This window comes from Aquarana catesbeiana, linkage group LG12, assembly GCF_042186555.1.
Source record: "Aquarana catesbeiana isolate 2022-GZ linkage group LG12, ASM4218655v1, whole genome shotgun sequence".
In the NCBI taxonomy this organism is placed as follows: domain Eukaryota; kingdom Metazoa; phylum Chordata; class Amphibia; order Anura; family Ranidae; genus Aquarana; species Aquarana catesbeiana.
Window position 1 is genome coordinate 35,139,757 of NC_133335.1, and position 21,679 is coordinate 35,161,435.

The 21,679-nt window shown below is 43.9% G+C and overlaps 1 protein-coding gene across 4 annotated transcripts in view; it reads right to left on the minus strand.

The window, feature by feature from the left end:
- Positions 1-1,990: 1,990 nt before the first annotated feature.
- ZNF831 (zinc finger protein 831) overlaps positions 1,991-21,679 on the minus strand; it is a 216,170-nt gene continuing 196,481 nt past the window's right edge. For all 4 annotated transcript variants that reach the window (XM_073607550.1, XM_073607552.1, XM_073607551.1 and 1 more), the window contains one exon: positions 1,991-6,403. In XM_073607550.1, coding sequence (XP_073463651.1) covers positions 5,672-6,403 — 732 coding nt within the window. In that variant the 3' untranslated portion in view covers positions 1,991-5,671. The remainder of the gene's footprint in view (positions 6,404-21,679) is intronic.

Genomic DNA, 21,679 nt, shown 5'->3' on the forward strand with positions numbered 1-21,679 from the left:
AAGATATACACACACACACACACACACACACACACACACACACATTGCCTTGAAAGAGTATTCATACCCCTTGAAATTTTCCAAATTTTGTCATGTTACAACTAAAAACTTAAATGTATTTTATTGGGATTGCATGTGCTAGGCCAACACAAAGTGGCACATTGTGAAGTGAAAGGAAAAGGATAAATGTTTTTTAATTTTTTTTTTACAAATAAATATGTGAAAAGTGTGAAGTGCATTTGTATTCAGCCCCCCTGAGTCAATACTCTGTAGAACCACCTTTTGATGCAATTACAGCTGCAAGTCTTTTTGGGGATGTCTCTACCAGCTTTGCACATCTAGAGAGCAGTGGTGGGCAGTGGTAATTTTTTTTGAAGGGGGTCGAAAAACAGTATGCCACCGAAACACCCCCCCCCCCCGGTCCGTCGTTAGCACTTACCCTATTGCTTCCCCCCCGGTGGCTTCCCCTGCTCAGAGGCGGCCCCCCGTTCCCCTGCTCTCCATGGGTCATCACGGCGGTGGCCTTCTGTTCCCCTGCCCTCCAGACTGAGGATCAGTGTTTCAACAGCGAATATTCATTTGCTGTTGCAACACCTGGGTGGGCTCATGGCGCATTGCTCTGTGCCACAAGCCCACCCTATTTTGAAGCCTATTATTAGAGCCTATGTCTCTAGTCAGGTGCTTCAAAAGAACACCTGTAATTCAGGCGCCCGGCATCCTGAAAGGGGCCGGACCCATGAATAGGGGGTGGCTGTGGCAGCCATGGATAGATTCATGCTATGCATGAATCTATCTATTATACATATAGGGGATGGCGTGGATAGAAGGGTTGGCCCTAATGGATGGGCCGCCACTGCTAGAGAGTGAGATTTTTGCCCATTTTTCTTTGCAAAATAGCTCAAGCTCTGTCAGATTGGACAGAGAGCGTCTGTGAACAGCAATTTTCAAGTCTTGCCACAGATTCTCAATTGGATTTAGGTCTGAACTTTGATTGGGCCATTCTAACACATAAATATGCTTTGATCTAAACCATTCCATTGTAGTTCTGGCTTTATGTTTAGGGTCGTTGTTCTGCTGGAAGGTGAACTTCCGCCCCAGTCTTAAGTCTTTTGCAGACTGTAACAGGTTTTCTTCTAAGATTGCTTTGTATTTGGCTCCATCCATCTTCCTATCAACTCTGACCAGCTTCCCTGTCCCTGCTGAAGAAAAGCATCCCCCCAACATGATGCTGCCACCACCATGTTTCACGGAGGGGATGGTGTGTTCAGGGTGATGTGCAGTGTTAGTTTTCCACCACACATAGCGTTTTGCTTTTAGGCCACAAAGTTCAATTTTGTCTCATCTGACGAGAGCACCTTCTTCCACATTTTTGCTGTGTCCCCCACATGGCTTCTTGCAAACTGCAAATGGGACTTCTTATGGCTTTCTTTCAACAATTGCTTTCTTTTCGACACTCTTCCATAAAGTCTCCCTATACAAAACTGAAAACAAAATTTTGACTATGCATTGGTATCTGTCAAAAATTCAGAAAATGCCTATGGGAATAGTGAATGCTTTCCACTTTTCAGCAGAAAAGGGAATAAGGTTTTCCCCATACATCCACTTCTGTTTTACTCCAACGATGCATGGGCGTATAGGCACTTTTCAGTCCATCTTCCTGTATGTAAATTCATTAGAATGAGACAAAATGGAGACATGCCTTTTGTTTCCTTGATATGCATTGGATTATGAGGAGCCAGTACAAATACAGATTACATGTACTGATGATAACAAAGTGTTTAAATATAACCAAATATATTTTTGGCTTTTGATATTTTTCTGAAAATCGGTTTACTAAATGAGGATAATTGGAGATTTTTTTTTCCCTGATTATAAATCATTGTTTAAAGGCAAAAACGTGAAAAGAAAATGTACTGTACAGTGCTATGGATAAAGTTTTGCTGAATGTTTCTGTGATATCAATTTCTAACAGAAATACAGAGAAAGCAAGTCCAAAACAAAACTTACTTTAATTACATTTTACAATTAAATTTTTTAATATTCATATTTCTCTTAAACCAAACACTGTAAATTGTGTATTTATTCAAAGCATACAACAATTTACTTATTTATAATATTGCAATTTCTTAATTCTGCAATAGCAATTTCCATTCTATAAATGTGGTGCTACAGGTAGAGATTTGTATGTCAATTTCTTATTTATCATCTGGAATGAAGAGCAAATTACTTGCCCCAGAAACTGTTCTACTATCTAGAACCCCATCATCCAAAATTAGGATGATGAAGTTATTAAAGAATAAAAAATATTGTCACTAAAATATTGGTAATATGGTCATGCATGGTACTGTAGCTGGGATCACTAAATATATTTCCTACAGCTACTTGGTCTTCTGGACCAAATAAAAGGCATATGCAGTACATCTCTGCAGTACATGCACATTTTTTAAATTTGCAAATACAGAAAATTACCTGTGAGCTCCTAACTTACTGTAGTAAGCTGACAACTCTGCCTCTGCTTGCAGTAAAATGTTTTTAAAAATGATGCAAGGGCAAAAAAAAATACCTGTTCTGCAAGAAATCCGGTAAGCTCCAAATTTCCTGTTGAGAGCTGATAACTCTGATGTGCTAAAATCATAAGCAGTGTTGTCAGCCAGGCCTAACCTCTCCCCTAGAAAACATATCCTCTTTCCCTCACAGTACAGTATGTTATTAAGATGGGAAGAGAGGGAGAGGTGTTTTAATGTCCTCTCTCCGATATCAGCAGGGCTGATAGCACTGCTTGGGACCTCAGTGCAGTGCAGCATAGGTAAAGTTGTAGTCTCACAACAAGAAATCTTGCAGTCTCACATATTTCCTATGTTGCTCCAGGCAAGATCAGGCTCCACACTCCACAATCACTGGCTTCACCAAAGCAACCAATTGTATCAGCAATGGGAATGCCACATACTGAGAGGCAAAGTAAATTTCTTTTATTAAAATAGCCAGCAGGAACAAGTTTTATTCTAACACGTTTCACGCTAGGCACAGCACTTTCTCAAGGACATTTTGCAGCTTACAATTCTGTACTTGCAGAATTACAAAATATGGGTAAATGTGCTCGTATTAGCAAAGGTCTACTGTATTTTGTGTGTGTGTTTTTTTTTGTTTGTTTTTAGTTCAGCCCATGTACATAGTTTACCAAAGAGTTGTATACAGTAAACAGTTGTCTAATAAAAAAAAGCAATAAAGTTGTGTGATGAACAGTATTATTTTTTAACACTACAGTCTCAATCTAACTTTGGACTGCACTACACTGATGAACAGTTTTAGGGTATGGTAAAAATGGGTAACTGCAGATCTTCGACGCATCATCGCATTATCTAGTGAACCTCAGAGGCCCACTAAACTGACTGTGACAGGCCTGTCTACAGTAAAAACTGCATATCAAAGTGGTTGATAGTTTCAAAGAAACAGACAGCTGAAGTAATATACAGGATGTACCTTTTTCTAATAAAGCTAAGCTTGGTTCCTTCCAATTTTCCAAGCTTCCCTACTGGCCAATGTGGCTACCCATTACATTGAACAACCTATAAAAATGCTTATGAGAGGATACGGTCAAGCTCAACTTTCAGAGAAAAAGCAGAGATTTGCATACAGCTGCCTATATCTATATATATTTTGACGTTTTTAGTGAAGACAATCTCTACTTATGCATTATTTTTATCATATATCTAGTTCGAATTGCCCAGGGTTGTGTTTAATTTAATTTTTTTTTTTTTTTTTTTCTTTTACTACTAATGTGGAACTAGAAAATAACAGATCCAAAATGGAAATTCCTGAAATCCTTTGCATGTCAGTTTTATGTAAAATACAAGCAATAAGTAAATATTATACATTATATAGATATAAAACTATATTGATTGTCAAGGAGCATCAAGTGGGGAAGGCAAAAAAACTTCACATTACCTCTTACATGTTTAGAGCTTTAAAAAACACAATAACATTAAAACATTCAATGCTTATGCTGCAAGATGTGTGTCAATGTCAATGACACCTGGAATCAATATAGTACCACAAAAAATATAACAATATATAAAATGGCAGAGAACAGTACTGTAAACATTCAGATAAAAAGCTGGAATTTGTTACAATTATACATCAAAAACAACTAAATCACAAAATAAAACTTAGAGTACTGAACCTACCATCTATAATCACTCCTAATTTAATTAGGATAATACAATTCGTCAAAAATGTGTGATATCACTAACCTATAATGAACTGTAAATTGCCTCTAAGCTTTTATTTCTTTATTTAAACGGTGTCTATTTTGTGCAAATTCCTGAACCTGACTATACCATGCTGTTACATGGAGGGCTTATCTTAGTTTCTGCACCCACCTTTGACAGTGGCTGGAATGATCAGTAATAATTCACTAGAATCCCATCCATACAAGGGAGAGCAAGTAAAGTCACATCACTGACCAGATGCTTTCAGCTGAAGAGGACCTGTCATTGCAATGGAGGAACCAGATGTCAAGAAGAACACACAACTTAGATAATTTTTTGTTACTGAAAGTGATGTCAATATTTCTGGGGAAGATGTGGCTGGAATGAATGGTAAGAGACTGAAGGTGGCAAAATAAAAACTTGTAGGTGCCATGTGACTTCCTGCAGGTACCAAATTACCTTTTGCCAAATATAGAATCTGGCATGTTAGCATGCAGGAATAATGCAATTTCTTACATGGAATAAATGAAAAATATCAAAAAGGGGCCCAAACAGTTCATTCGCACAGGGGTCCTCTGCATTATATGGCTGCCATGGCTTAATCTAAACAAGTAGTAGTAGAATTAATATTCGCTATTGTCTTCCTGATTCTCCTCCCAGCCAATAAGGAAGCAGGTCCTGCGACCCGATTGGCCAGGGAGTCTTAGGACTCCCTGGCCAATCGGGTCTTAGGACCCACTTCCTGTTTGGCTGGGAGGAGAAGCAACGACCCGGAGAGAGGAGTAGCTGGCGCAAGCAGCAGCAGCCCTACTCAGGATCCTTGTCATCTGCCTCCTAAAGAGGCCTCTGATCGCCGCCTTCCCGTCCATCTCCTGTGGGGGGGGGTGGGTGTTGGTTTGCCGCCCCCCCAAAATATTGAGCACCAGCCGCCACTGCTGGTGGTGATAATGAGGGCAGTAAAGTGATGTTATACACAACAGCAACAGGATTATATAAACGGGGGGGGGGGGGGGATTCCTGTATAAAAATCCAATTTATGGTTTATGTGCTATCACATCACTTAACCTTTTAGAAACTGTTTTATCCTTCACATGCAAGCCCTGCAATGATATCCTATTATCCCTGCCTTGGTGAAATTTTGCAGCCAGCTTTTCACGACCCTTTTAAAAGCTCAGCTCAGATTTTCTATCTCTCTACATCACTGTTCTTTGCATTGTGCTACTGATAGAAGCCCATTGTTTAGGCAATTAAGCTATTACTCTTAAAAATAATATCTACAAGGAAAGCAGCTTTGTCCTCCAGTCAAAGATGAAAAAGAACCTTTTTATATCTTACTATTCCTTGGTCAATATAACGAGTAGCAAAATGAAACAAAAACACAAAAATGAATTTCCGATTCCACAGAAGAGGATTTTTTTTTTGGCAAATATTAAGATCGTGGGGCATGATGTTATTATTCCAAATCACTCTCTTTCGATTTCTATGTACAGTCTGTCTTCATCATCACTGCTGGTATCACTATATTCCACATGGGTTTGCTTTCTCATCACCTCAAGGTTAACTTTTTTCTGAAATTTAAGACTTTTCTGCTCAGGTTCTGAAGCACGACAATGGTTCTGTGAAGGAACATTCATGCCCATTGATAATTCCCGAGATTCCACAGCCTTTCCAGAATCTGAATTGTGATCTGAAGGTCTACATCTACCAATTACAGATTTCCTGGTGTTTTGTAGAGATGGACTGCATACAACATTTAAGGGATCTGTGTGAACTCTAGACTGCAGGTCAACGTTTGTCAAAAGGGGCAAACTGCTGTTATGTAATGCAAGATTGTTATTTGGTCCTATGGTTTCCTCACCCATACTATGTCCTATGGTTTTGGACCTATGCAGTATTCTCCTCCCATGCTTTTGAGGGGGACCATCAACTAGATCTTGTTGTAGATGAACCCGTTTAAATTCAGATGTTAACTGGTCAGATGTTGTTTCCTCTTTGCTAGTGGGAATATTACATGACTTCTGCCAGCCTAAGGATGTTGTTTGGGGGTATTTCAGACCGAAAAACACTTCAGGGAGTTGTGACTTGGATTTTTCTCCAGCAGTGATCTGGGGATTAGGAGCAAACAGTGGTGCTGAGGCGATTTTTGTAGATGTCCCTTCGTGGATATGACTGTCCATCTCATGTTCATGATCACCCTATTGAAAGCAAAACAATCCCCTATGAAAACATCCTGAATAGTCACAACAATGATAACTTTTCTTAAGGCAACCAAAGACATTCGGTATCAGACCTCCTGAGATATAGAAATTGGTCAACAATCTAATCATTGATGGTTATTTCATATAATTGACAAAATGTATTAATAATTTAGCCCGTATTATACTATTTAAGTTTTGAAAACACCATCTGCTCACAGAAAAAAAAAGAAAATATCACAAAATGACTTCACTGTCTTGATTATATCTGCTGAAAGCTTTCATATTAAAGACTCTGCTAAAACTAAAACCATTTAAAAGTTATAGGCTGGAATGTAAAAGCCAAAAAATACTTATAAAAATGCTAAATAAATACAAATAAATAGATGAAAATGCTGTAGATACTACAATTATTTACCTGAGGACTATATGGTTAAAATTAAAGTATGGTTAAAGGTCAAAGTAACTGCAATAACTTTAAGTTGCTCAGAATTCTGCCAATTTTAAATAGCTGCTAATTTAGCAAACATTTCCAAAACAACACCGTTTAAAAACTTTTAGGCAAGTACTAAATAGATTAAAATTTCTCACAGTTATGAAGGTTACATGGTTATCTTAAACACAAATGTTCCACAATGTTTATTAAGCTTATACATTTTTGTAAAGGTAATTAAAAACAACAACAACAAATATGTCTATACTTACCTGCTCTGTGCAATGGAATTGCACAGAGCGGCCATGAACCTCCTCTCTTCGGGTCCCCCGCTGGCGTTCTGGCCCCTCCTCTCTGTCCAATGCCCCCATGGGAAGCCACTCATGCGTGCTCATACCCGAGCCCTGCTGCTGCATCCATTCACACAGACAGTGGGACTTGACCCCGTCGCCGGCTACCTCGTCACTGGTTTTGATTGACAGCACTGGGAGCCAATGGCTCCCAGTGCCCCAGCAAAGCAAGGGAGACCTGGAAGAGAGGGGAGATAAGAGCTGAACGTGTGCATGGTGCTGGATTGAATGAAGGCTCAGGTAAGTAAAGGGGTCTGAGGGGGTGTTGCTGAAACCTAAACATTTTTTTACCTTAATACAAGGAATGCATTAAGGTAAAAAATGTTTATGCTTTACAACTACTTTAAGCTGGTAACTAATTTTGGAAACCAAGCAAGTAGGTCCATCTGGGAACTCTGAAGGCTGCATCTATCTGTTTCTAACAACAAATATGTCTATACTTACCTGCTCTGTGCAAAGGAATTGCACAGAGCGGCCGGAAACCTCCTCTATTTGGGTCCCCCGCTGGCGCTTCTGGCCCCTCCTCTCTGTCCAATGGCCCCATGGGAAGCCACTCATGCGTGCTCATACCCTAGCCCTGCTGCTGCATCCATTCACACAGAGAGTGGGACTCGGCCCCATCGCTGGCTACCTCGTCACTGGTTTTGATTGACAGCACTGGGAGCCATTGGCTCCCAGTGCCCCAGCAAAGCCAGGGCGACCTGGAAGAGAGGGGAGAGAAGAGCTGAAGGTGTGCATGGTGCTGGATCGAATGAAGGCTCAGGTAAGCAAAGGGGTCTGAGGGGGCATTGCCAGGGCTGGACTGGGACAAAAATTTGGCCCTGGACTTCCTCATGACTGGCCCACTTTAATTTTGAGTGTCCCCAACAGCACCCCCCTTACAGAGTGTCCCCAACAGCGCCCCCCTTACATCAGAGTGTCCCCAACAGCGCCCCCCTTACATCAGAGTGTCCCCAACAGCATCCCCCTTACATCAGAGTGTCCCCATCAGCATCCCCCTTACATCAGAGTGTCCCCAACAGCATCCCCCTTACATCAGAGTGTCCCCAACAGCGTCCCCCTTACATCAGAGTGTCCCCAAAAGCGTCCCCCTTACATCAGAGTGTCCTCAACAGCGTCCCCCTTACATCAGAGTGTCCCCAACAGCATCCCCCTTACATCAGAGTGTCCCCAACAGCATCCCCCTTACATCAGAGTGTCCCCAACAGCATCCCCCTTACATCAGAGTGTCCCCAATAGCGTCCCCCTTACATCAGAGTGTCCCCAACAGCGTCCCCCTTACATCAGAGTGTCCTCAACAGCGTCCCCCTTACATCAGAGTGTCCTCAACAGCGTCCCCCTTACATCAGAGTGTCCTCAACAGCATCCCCCTTACATCAGAGTGTCCCCAACAGCATCCCCCTTACATCAGAGTGTCCCCAACAGCATCCCCCTTACATCAGAGTGTCCCCAACAGCGTCCCCCTTACATCAGAGTGTCCCCAACAGCATCCCCCTTACATCAGAGTGTCCCCACCAGCAGCCCACTTCACATCACAGTCCCCACCAGCAGCCCACTTCACATAGCAGTCCCCACCAGCAGCTCACTTCACATCAGAGTCCCCACCAGCAGCTCACTTTACATCACAGTCCCCACCAGCAGCCCACTTTACATCAGAGTCCCCACCAGCAGCCCACTTCACATCAGAGTCCCCACCAGCAGCTCACTTCACATCAGAGTCCCCACCAGGAGCCAACTTTACATCAGAGTCCCCACCAGGAGCCAACTTCACATCAGAGTCCCCACCAGCAGCTCACTTCACATCAGAGTCCCCACCAGGAGCCAACTTTACATCAGAGTCCCCACCAGGAGCCCACTTTACATCAGAGTTCCCACCAGCAGCCCACTTTACATCAGAATTCCCACCAGCAGCCCACTTCACATCACAGTCCCCACCAGCAGCCCACTTCACATCACAGTCCCCATCAGAGAGCCCCCATCAGCAGCCCTTCACATCTCCCTCTCCTCCCCCTCCCACATGTACTCACCGTTTTGAAGGCAGCTTCTCGTTCCTCTCTCCAGTTATGTGATAAAAAGGGATAGGGGAGAGAGGAAGGAAAGTCTGCCGTTGGTCTATCTCCCCCTGCAGGCTGGAGGGAGCATAACGCCTAATGGAAGGAAGCTTCTCCTCCTGACAGGAGTGAAATTGCGATCACTCACTGTCAGAGAGGAGCGGCTCCAGGACTGCACCTGACTGGCCCACTGAGCCATCAGCCCACCGGGAATCTCCCTGTAGTCCCTATGGCCAGTACAGGCCTGGGCATTGCTGAAACCTAAACGTTTTTTACCTTAATACAAGGAATGCATTAAGGTAAAAAATGTTTAGGCTTTACAATTACTTTAAGCTGGTAACTAATTTTGGAAACCAAGCAAGTAGGTCCATCTGGGAACTCTGATGGCTGCATCTATCTGTTTCTAATCTGTCTATCAAATTAATTCTTAAACTATTATTATACATGATTTATATAGTGCTAACAGTTTGCGCAGCACTTTACAATATAAGGGAGAATTACAGTACAGTAACAATACAGTTTTTTGATTCATATATTTTTAATAAAATGTTTTATGACCAAAGGTTCCTCAGGTTCAAATGCTATAATCATGCACACCACATGCACTGTTGAATTCATGAGTGGTTTAACAAAGATTGCATGTATAGGACAACTATCACTATGTCTGTGGTCACTGTAACCAAATATACCATATATAAAACAGTTAAAAGAACAGATATTGCAAATTTTGACAAGCAAAGTGGTAGAACTCACCATCACTACACAGTAAAGATGCCCATAATTTTTCAAAACACGAATTTACATGAAAGCTGCACAAATAAAATTCCTGAAAGCATCGTAACAAGTAAACCAGATAGAGCAATTTAAAACAACAAATGCTAATACACTGTAAAAGCTGTTTTCAGTTTACTGACAGTCCAATACTTTTCAGTGAGGTCTAAACTTGCTTCACACAGGATTCCAAATGCAATGGTCGATGGCTGTGTTTAGAAACCTGCAGTTCTGGGAAGGTGCGCAACAGGGGTCTCGACTTGAATCCCCAACCGTAACCTTCCTGCTGCTGAGCTTTATGAAGTTATTCGTAAAAGAGCAACATGTGGAACAATTTAACATTCTCAGAGTGGCCAAAATGTTAAAAATGTTTCACTACAACTTCAATTTGAAAAATTTTTACAGTTTTGTGAATTATATGTGTAGTAACAGATGTCTTTTACACACATTTCAAGTGAATTCTTACAAGTGATAGAAGAAATACAGCATACCATACTTGTGAAAATTACTATGGTGGTATTCAGGAATGGATTATCCAGGTAAGCAGGAGTGAACCCAGGATCTTGTACTCTGATCTCATCACACTGGCGGCCACAATGACACAGCTACAAATGTACATTTGGAGCTTCCATACATTATCCTATTTAATGCATAGATATCAGAAGACCCTCCACATAGCAGAGGTTGCCAGCTAGGAATATAGAGCAATGGGGTTTGTTAATTGACCCCCGCATAGACTCAGACTGAAATGCAAATGCAGCAACTTTTAATTCATTCATTGTACAGCAAAGTGGTACACTTTAAAGAGACCCTGTCAGCTCCCTAAACATATCTGAATAGCAGGATCTTACAATAAAAGATGTAATATACTCACCTCTCTGGTGGACTGGACTGGACTTCTTCCCTCCATTCCAGCACTGCAGTCTTTGTCAGACTGTTTAGCATTGAGCACTTTTCTAGGAGTTTTGGGTGCCTATATGCCCTGCTGCGCTGCATCCTCCAACCCCTAAGTGACCAAAGTGTATGGAAATTGAAACAGGCATCTGACAAATGTTAAATGGTCTAATGCAGCTCTCAAAATTTCCAGTCGCCTGCTCGCAGTTGGCAAATGGAAATAAGTTGAGGGTGGGTGTGGAGCAGGGGCAGACTGGGCTGATCGTTTCCTGGTTGATCAGTTCTGGTAGTCTTTGTTTCAGCTCCTGTGCTTCACATCCTGATCCTACGTTACCCTTCATTCTTGAAGTTGATATGTCTGAGACTGGAGTAGGCATCTTTCTGTCTCAACATCCTACCTCTGAGAGCGCTATGCATCCCTGTGGCTACTTTTCTAAGAAATTCTAAGAAATTGTCTCCAACTGAATGCAATTACGAGATTGGGGACAGAGAATTGCTAACCATCATTTTAGCTCTTAAAGAATGGAGGCATCTCTTTGAGGGTACCACTGTGCTGGTCCTCATTTTGACTGACCATAAGAATCTCACATTCTTGTCTGAGGCTAAACGCTTATCTCCCAAATGGGCACGATGTGCTCTTTTTCTGTCAAGCTTCAATTACATCTCATTCTTACCCAGTACTAAGAATGTAAGGGCTGATGCATTGTCACAACAGTTTTCTTCCTCTTCCAAGATGGAGTCGGTTCCTACTCCTGTGATACCTCCAGATCGCATTGTAGCCCCTAATCGCACTAGTCTCACGTCACCTTTGGGTGACAGAATTCTGGATGCTCAGAGCCATTCTCCTCCTGAAAAACCTTGCGACCGCTGTTTGTCCTCGAGAACACTGCTTTGCTCCAGAGATACCATTGTCCCAAAGCAGCTGGTCACCCAGGCAAGAATCAGCTCATCTGATCTATTTCTCAACAATTCTGGTGGCCCAGTCTCCTCGCCGATGTAACCGACTTCGTAGCCGTGTGTTCCATGTGTGCTCAGAGTAAAATACCATGACATCTTCCAGTGGGCCTCCTACAAACTAAACCAAATGGAGAGAGGCCTTGGACCCACTTGTCTATGGGATTTTTTTGTGGAGTTACCCAACTTCCAGGGCAACACAGTTATTCTTATGGTGGTAGACTGATTCTCGAAGATGTCTCATTGTATTCCACTTAAGAAGTTGCCTTCATCCAAAGAACTGACATTCATTTTCGCTCGGGAGATCTTTCGGTTACATGGGCTACCCAAGATTATCATCCCGGACAGGGGTGGCCAGTTTATCTCCAGGTTTTGGCAGGCCTTTTGTGCACAGTTGGGAATTCAGCTTTCCTTCTCCTCTGTGTATCACCCACAGTCGAATGGGGCCACAGAACGAGCCAACCAAGCCTTGGAGCAATTCCTATGTTGCTATATCTCTGACCACCATAGCAACTGGTCGGACCTCTTACCTTGGGCGGAATTTGCTCACAATAGTGCCGTCAATGCTGCCTCCCAATTGTCTCAGTTTATGGCGAATTATGGTTTCCAATCATCCATGTTGCCTGACACATTTGTTCCTCAAAGAATTCCTGCATTTGAGGAGCATCTCTGTAATCTCCGTTTCACTTGGGTGCAGGTTCCCAGAGTCCTTGCAATGTGCCAGTGATAGGTACAGACTCCATTATGACTGCTGACGCCAACCTGCGTCTTCCTACCAGGTTTTGGAGAAGGCCTGTCTGTCATCTCGTAACCTCCGACTCCATATTCCCTCACTGAAACTGGCAACGCGGTATATTGGGCCTTTCCGTATTCTCCGTAGGATCAACCCAGTGGATTACGCATTAGACCTTCCTTCTAACATGCACATTTCAAATGTATTCCATGTTTCCTGTACCCATCAGTGCAGCCTCATCAGTGCCTATCAGCACCGCTTCACCACCTCTGTACCACGTCATCGCCTGGTTCAGATTGAGAACCATGAAGAGTATGAGATATAATCAATCATTGACTCACATAGTTTCCATGGGCGCATACAGTACCATGTTCATTGGAAAGGGTATGGTCAGGAGGAATTCTCTTGGGTCTCATCCTCGGATGTACATGCTCCAGTTCTCCTCTGTGCTTTCCATAGACATTTTCCCCTCAAACCTGGTGCCCCTCCAAGGGGGAGGGGTAGTTGAAGAGGGGGTACTGTCAGGGCTGGGCTCTTAGCAGCTCTCTTCTCTGTGCACAGGCTGCTCAGCTGTCGGATTATTGTCAGCACTCATTGATTTCTCAGTGGCTCACCTGGTTATCATTATCTGCTTATCAGTCCTGCTTACAGCCAGCCCCTTCTGGCTATTTAAACTGCCTTGTTCATTTCTTTCCTGCCTTCGCCTGGTCATACATATCTGGAGTTTCTCTGCTGTGTTCCTGTGAAAAACTTTGCCCAAATTACGTCCCTTCTGGTTCCTGATACAGTTCTTCTGCCTTCTGACTATGCTGATCTCTAATTTTCCTGATTACTGGCCTGTCTGACTACCTGCCTTGGCTTTCTATCCCTGGCTTATGTTTTGACTATGTTTACTGATCTGTACCATTTCATTAAAAGGTTTGATTTTTACTGCATTTCTTGTCTCAGTCTGATTCATGGTTCCTGACAGTTTGATAGCAGCTGGCATTTCAGATCCAAGCTGTGTCACAGCAGGAGTTCCTCCCTATGTGTGATCCGGCTGGCTCTCCTCCCAATTCCTCCCTGTGATCCCATGCAGTGATAGGCTGCACTGATGGGCACTGATGGGCTGCACTGATGGGCACTGATGAAGTGGCACTGAAGAAGCTGCACAAAAAATTTAACAGTCATTTCATGAGGTAATTTACGAGGGGGTGTTTAGGGGCGGGGCAGGGCAGGGTAGGGGTTGGGTGGGGCAACTGCTGGCAAGTAACTCTTAAGGCCTGGCTAGTTGAGCCCTGGTCTAATGTGTCAGGGCCTGGATTTGAACCCGAAACCTCTGCAGAGTCAGGCAATGTCCCTTCTTGGTGAGCCACCTGGAATCCTGGACAGTTCACTGTACAATTCCTTGAACAAGCCTTGAACCTTGTTTGTCTTAAACCTTGAACTCTTTACTCCTCCCATGAACTTCCCTGATTTAAGCCATGTTTCCGCACTTCCTGTTTGCCAGGTTATTGTGCTCTCTCCAGCCAGTATCTCGCTTTTGTCTTTCCTGCTGCCGCCAATATCTTTGCTACCACTCAATCCTGACCCTTGGCTTGTTCCTCATCTATGCATAGGTTCACATCTATGCATTTTTTTATGCGTTTTTGCATGCAGTTTTCATGCATTTTGCATTTTACATCTTTTTATTATTTATTTTTTAAACACACTGTACATTGTTGCTTGCTAAGGAGCGGGCTGGGAAGTCGGCCGTTGTGTCCTTAACAACCGATGGGTCATCAGCTTTTAGTGGGGTTCCCCACTGACAGCTGAATTTAAATAAAAAATTGCCATCATAAAAATCAGAGAAAAGACAGTTTTAAGAAAGGGAGCCCCCCAATCCTGGCCCCTATGTGAATGAGTATAGGGTACATTGTACCCCTACCCATTCACCCCAAAAAGCAGTGAAGTGTTAAAAAAACACAAGAGATGATTTTTGACAAGTCCTTTCTCCCTCCGGTGCAGTCTTCTCCCCCTGGTGCTGTCTTCTCCTTGAGCTGTGTTCTCCTTGAGCTGTTTTATTCCTCGCCACTGCTTACCCGCTAAAAACAAAAAAAGCCAATCTTCTTCTAATGACCCCTTGTGACGTCACAAGGGGCAGGTTCTCCGGGTGACATCATCGGATGGCCAAGCCCCATGGCTATATGAGAAATGGCAGACAGCGGGAGACAACACAACGGAGGAAGACAGCGTTAGAAGATCGGCTTTTTTTGTTTTTAACGGGTAAGCAGCAGCAAAGAAGAAAACAGCAAAAGGAGAAGACAGCTCAAGGAGAAGACAGCACAAGAACAAGACAGCTCAAGGAGAAGACAGCTCAAGGAGAAGACAGCACTGAAGAGAGGAGAAACTACCGGAGGAATAAGACATTGGTACCGGAGAAAGAAGACATGTTGGAGCTATGATGGAGAACATTTTTCATTTTTAATAAAGGATTTGTCAAAACCCTTCTCTTGTTGTTTTAATTCATTCACATGGGGGGGGACAGATTCGGATAAGCCCCATGCCCGCAGACCCCCACAACCACCGGCCAGGGTTGTGTGGAAGAGTCCCTTGTCCCCATCAACATGGGGGCAAGGTGCTTTGGGGCAGAGGGCGGAGCCATGTTGAGGGCATGCGGCCTTGTATGGTTCGGGGGGGGTGCTCACTCGTCCCCTCTCTTTCCTGACCTGCCTGGCTGCATGCTTGGATAAGGGTCTGGCGTAGATTTTTGTGGGGGGACCACATGACATTTTTCCTTACTTTTGGTGTTGGGGGGTCCCCTCCGAATCCATACTAGGCCCAAAGAGCCTGGTATGGACCGGGGGGACCTCATGCTGTTTTTTTTCCTGATTTTTTTTTTTTTTAACATTCAGCTGTCATGACTCATTGCTAATGACTGATTGGTCATTAAGGATGTGGCAGCCGGCTTCAAGGCCCACTCCTTAGCAACCAACTGTATACAGTGTTTAAACAAAAAAATAAAGGGGGGCGTGGCTTGATGGTGGAGCAAGCGGCCGCATAGTTACAGCGCTCCGGCTCTCAACAATCATCCTACAGGCATCCTGAGTCCTATATCCTCACCGAAGGTTTCAATTTGTTCCCCACGGTGGTGGGCACAAGGCAGGCTGGCTACCATGGTGAAATACGGGCCGGCTTGGCCCCCATCTACGTCGGACTGTCTGGCGGGATTCCGGAGGCAAGATGGCGCCGGGACACAGGCCTCTCAGGCAGCCACGCTGCAGGCGAATCTGTCTGATGACCGGAGCTCTGCTAGTGGGGTGAGTGCTTCTACTCCTGCTATCTTCCGTACACAGTCTCCCAGTTATCACAAGACCCCCAGACCACTCAGGACCCCCAGCAATCCACTGATGATGATGGTGAGCTGAATCCCCCTGCTGAACCAACCCTAACCACCATTATGCTGGCTATACAAGATTGTAAGGCCTCCCTCACTACTCAAATAGCATCCATAAGAATGGATTTCTCACTCCTCAAGCAGGATGTCCAAAACCTCCGTGACAGGGCTGGGGATATGGAGGAACGTATTAGTTCCGTGGAGGACACTATGCACCCCCTAACTGTTAAAGTGAGAGATAATACTGGGGAACTAGCAGCTCTCCGCGCAAAAATTGACGATTTGGAGAATCGTTCTAGAAGGAACAATTTACGTTTTGTTGGATTCCCTGAACGCGCGGAAGGCTCTCACCCTGAAAAATTTTTATACTCCTGGCTGAGAGATATCTTTGGCACTGATGCGCCATCGTTCTCATATGTGATTGAGAGGGCACACCGTACACCCCCACGTCCTCCCCCAGAGGGAGCAACTCCACGTTCAATCATCGCTCGCATCCTCAATTTCCAGGATAAAGTGGCCATCTTACGAATAGCAAGAGAGAAAGGTCCGCTTAAATACAACGGCAACAATATCTCTATTTATCCTGACTTCTCCGCTGAGGTGCAGCGCCAGCGCATATCATTCTCAGCAGAGTCGTTTACGTGAGGAGGGATTGAAATATGCCATGCTGTTTCCTGCCAAGCTCCGCATCATATTCGATGGTAAAGCTCACTTTTACTCTAGCCCTAAAGAAGCCATGGCTTGGCTAAACGACCGCTACGGGCCAGCAGACAGGCGCAGAGGTCACTGACAGCTTCCCCTGTTTAATGTTCCCCTCTGCTGAACTCCTCATGGATGAAACCATGCAGTCCCCCATCCACTAAATGTCAACCTCATCATATGGGGCTACTCACCTATACCTGAGGTCTTATAATGAAGGGAAGGGGAGAGAAGAGAAAGAAGAAAGATCTATAATCCTGCAACAACCTTTAACATTCCTGCTTGGCCTGTCATTATTCTTGTTTTTCTTCCTTTTTTTTTTTCTTGGGTCTTCCCATAAAACATACCGAAAAGACATCCTGGATCAGGACATAACTTTATTTTTTTTCTAATGTTAGTTGGGAGCCACACTGATCTCCACGTTACCTCCCCACCAGACAGTGGTGTGACCACGGAATAGTTGGACCCTTAATAACACTTCCCTTTCCACTTTTTTACGGGGTAGGAGGGGTCTATTTGGGTTTTGGGATCCAAGGCTCGCTAAGTTGGGGATGGCCGAGCGGGGTGGGGGTTATGGGTTTATCAAACACGGTTTGCACTTTTTTGTGCTCTTTTGTACTTTTTTTTGTTTTTTTCCCTCTTTTTTCTTTTTTGCAATTTATATAGATGCTGCTTGGAATGGTTTATTGGCTTACTCGGGCCTGTATACTGGCAATGCAGACTCGAGTAAACATAGGTATTTGAAATGTGCTATACATATCATTGAATGCATGTGGCCTGGCGCGGCCTGTGAGGTACTAGATAAGTATGTGCTTATTTGTCCTTATGATCATGATATATTGTTTGTCTTACAATGTCAGGGTCCTTAAAAATAGTGTCATGGAATACTAGAGGTTTGAATGCCCCCCAAAAACGATCTCTCGTTTTTTCAGTCCTAAAGAAATGTCATCCTCATGTGGTGTGTCTACTGGAGACCCACCTAACTGACACTAAGGTGAAGGCCCTTAGGCGTCCATGGCTGGCTCAAGGTTATCATGCTACGCACACAAATTACTCTAGGGGAGTTTCTATCCTAGTGGCTAAATCCCTCCCAGCAGAAACTCTACAGGTCAAGACAGATCCAAATGGGAGATATGTCGTACTTACTCTACAAATCTCCTCAATAACGTTTACTATTGTTAACCTCTATATTCCTCCGCCCTTTTCGGCAGAGGTACTATTGAAATTGTCACTGTACTTATTGGATAGACCCCCCGGACCTCTCCTTTACATTGGTGATTTTAATGCTGTACTGGACCCGGCCATGGATCGCTTGGGGGGTAGGGGTAGACCCTTTCCCTCCCTTTTGAACTGGATGCCGGTTTATGACCTTACTGAATTATGGCGCTGGAAACACCCAGATGATAGTCAGTTTTCTTGTCATTCAGACTCATTTCACACCATGTCTCGAATTGATATGGCCTTCGCCCCAGCAGACACTCTCCTCTTTGTCGCTGCAACTTCCTATCTACCTAGAGGGGTTTCAGACCATGCGCCCCTTTCTGTGGACCTCACCATCCTTCCAGGATCTACCCCCTCCATTTGGAGGTTAAATTCTTATTGGCTGGAGGATGAGGTGGTACAGGGAACATGTAGGCAAGGTATTAAGGAATACTGGAGGGACAATGTGGGGACAGTGGATCCTTCTATTGAGTGGGAGGCCTTCAAGGCCTCATTGAGGGGCACCTTTATGTCCATCACTGGGGTCTTGAGGAAAAACAACCAACAGCATACAGCGGAACTTGAAACTGCCATGGTACAAGCAGAATCTGTATATACCTCTGATCCGACCCCAGACACAAGAGAAACATGGCTATTGAAACGTAGGGAATATGAAATACGTCTGTTAGACCTTACAAAAAAGAAACTGTTACACACAGCACAGAAATCATTTGAACATGGTAACAAGGCTGGACGCCTTCTAGCATATCTGACAAGGCCTGATCGCCCTGCGGTATCCATTCCTCGTATCTATACTAAGACAGGCCAAATGAGTGAGGTCCCTGGGGATATTATGGAAACTTTTTTAAACTTCTACACAGAACTTTACACTTCTAGAGCTGAGTACACTGAAACCCAGCTAAACGAATACCTTGCTGACATATCTCTCCCCTCCATTTCTACTGAGGGGAGGGAGATGTTAGACGCTCCCATCTCAGTTGAAGAGATTGCAGTAGCCATTGCTCAAATGCCAGCCCACAAGACTCCCAGGCTGGATGGTTATCCCACTGAATGGTATTCACAATTCAGGGATTTACTGTGCCCATTTCTGCTACGTACATATAATAAGGCCTTGGAGGCTGGTATCCTTCCCCCCACCATGCGAGAAGCCTTGATCGTGCTCCTGCTGAAACCCCGCAAAGATCCACTTAAATGTGAATCATACCGCCCAATATCCCTCATAAATGTGGATGTTAAGATCCTAGCAAAAGTGCTTGCAAACCGCTTAAATACTGTAGTTACGTCCCTGGTCAATAGTGACCAAGGGGGTTTTATACCTGGACGATCCACAAGAATGAATATCCGCAGACTATTCCACAACCTGCAATACCCTCATGAGTGTTCACGTACCCGTGCCATTGTGTCTTTGGACACATGTAAAGCATTTGATAGTGTGGAATGGCCATATCTCTTTCGTGTGCTGCAGGTGTATGGTTTCGGTCCTCGCATGGTGGCATGGATTAGACTACTTTACACATCCCCCCAAGCCCGAGTGCGCGTTAATTCCTCAATCACTAAATCATTCTCCATTGCAAGGGGCACGAGGCAGGGATGTCCTTTATCCCCGCTTCTGTTCGCCTTGGCTATGGAACCGCTGGCGGCTCGAATTCGTACATCCCCTTCCATCAAAGGCCTGCCTATTGCTACCATTGAGGAACGTATTTCATTGTATGCAGACAACACTTTGGTGTATCTGGCAGATACTAATACATCACTTCGGTCGCTGTTGGCCGAGATTAATAGGTTTGGAGATTTCTCTGGATTCTGGGTGAACTGGGACAAATCCAGCCTGTTCCCTTTGGATTCAGCAGCAATCTCCCAGATCCACCCGGACTCCAACTTACAGGTAGTAACTTCCTTTCGATACCTTGGGGTATTGGTACAATCGCCTTTATCCACCTACATTACTAATAACTTAGACCCCATACTGAATAGACTACAGGAACAAATTAAGCAGTGGATGGACTTGCCCCTAGATCTTATGGGAAGAGCAAGCCTACTTAAAATGATCTACTTACTGAAACTGCTATACGTGCTGGCTAACTCCCCTTGCAAAATCCCCAAATCTATTTTTAAAAGGATAGATACGATTTGTACAACATTCCTGTGGAGTGGGGGGACCCCCAGGGTGGCACTGGAGACGTTAAGGCTGCCATCACATATGGCGGGGTTGGCGTTTCCAAATTTTTTTCTTTATTACTTAGCATCACAGTTAGTGCATGTGCATGATTGGCTATGTCCGGTCCCGGCAAATGCATGTACTACCACTGAGGGAGCCATGGCGTCTTCCATGGAAACTCTACATAACATTGTTTATAGAGGTAGGGTTCCAAGTCGACCAGGCACCTCTATGCTAGCAACTTCTCTTTTACTTTTTCGATATATCATTACAAAAATCTCTAAATATTCCTGGTCCACATCCCCAAATAATCCCCTGTGGTTCAACCCTACTTTGCAGGAACTACACTCATAGCCCGACACTCAGCGATGGCACTCTAAGGGAATAAAATACTTATGTCATTTGTATGATGCCCAAGGGTTTAAAACTTTTCAACAACTGAGCTTAGACTTTGGCCTACCACGCTCTTATTTGTTCCACTATTATCAACTTAGGCATGCTATACGAGCTCAGTTTGGCTCCTTAAAGAATCCCATTAATTTGCCCCCACTAGAGAGACTACTAAGACAACCAGACCCTAATAAGCTTATTTCTACCTATTATGCGGCCCTAATGACGGACGTTAACCCCCGATTTAGTAAAGCGCAGGAAAAATGGACATCCATGGACATCTCATTTACTGAGGAAGACTGGACTGAATTCAGAGACACATATAAAGCCACGGTCATTTCATCTAGAGATAGAGTTATACAGATTAAATTTTTTCACCATTCTCATCTTACCCCGGCCAGACTACACAAAATGGGGCTGAAGGCCTCCGCTAAATGCTTTCGTGGTTGTGGAGGGAGTGCTGATTTCATGCACTGCTTCTGGACCTGTCCAGTGGTTCAGGACTTCTGGGTGGAAGTAGGCTCCTTCATTTCCTCTGCTTTAGGCCTCCCCAATATCATCCACCCAAAAAATGGCCTGTTGGGGATCTTTGGAGATTTACAACTACCAACACAGGCCAAAAGATTACTACGAATCCTCTACTTTTACGTTAGAAAGACCATCCTGATGTCATGGAAGGGTGTATCAACACCCTTGAAATCCCTATGGCTAAAATTAATCAATGATGTGATACCACTGTATAAACTTACTTTCGAACTAAGGAAACGGACAAAAACATTCCATAAAATTTGGGGTAGATGGCTTGCTAGCCCTTTGACCCTCACCTTGTAGGATATGTAGTTGGGGCATTTACAGGTCGCGCCGGGATAGCATATAATTTATGCAAATTATTGGTACCGTTATATACAGACGAATTGCTTGTATGGGTAGTTGCGTACTAATATTAGCAGATGTACCAATGTCTGTCTCTGTTTATATGAGCTACATGTTATTACTGTTTACCAATGACTGACCGAGCATATTAAGTGGATGTTTGTTGTGCTTGTTTTGTACAACTGATTTGTAAAATTAATAAAAATATCTTTAAAAAAAAAAAAAAAAAAAAAAAATGCAAAACTCATAAAAAAAATCACATCACAAACACAACACTTGCATTTCTGGTGCTATTCCATTGAAGTTTCCTACATGCAAAATGCAGGAAAAAAAGTCCCCGACCCTTTACAAAAACAAATCAGCTGCAAAACGCATAGATGTGAATGTGTACCAT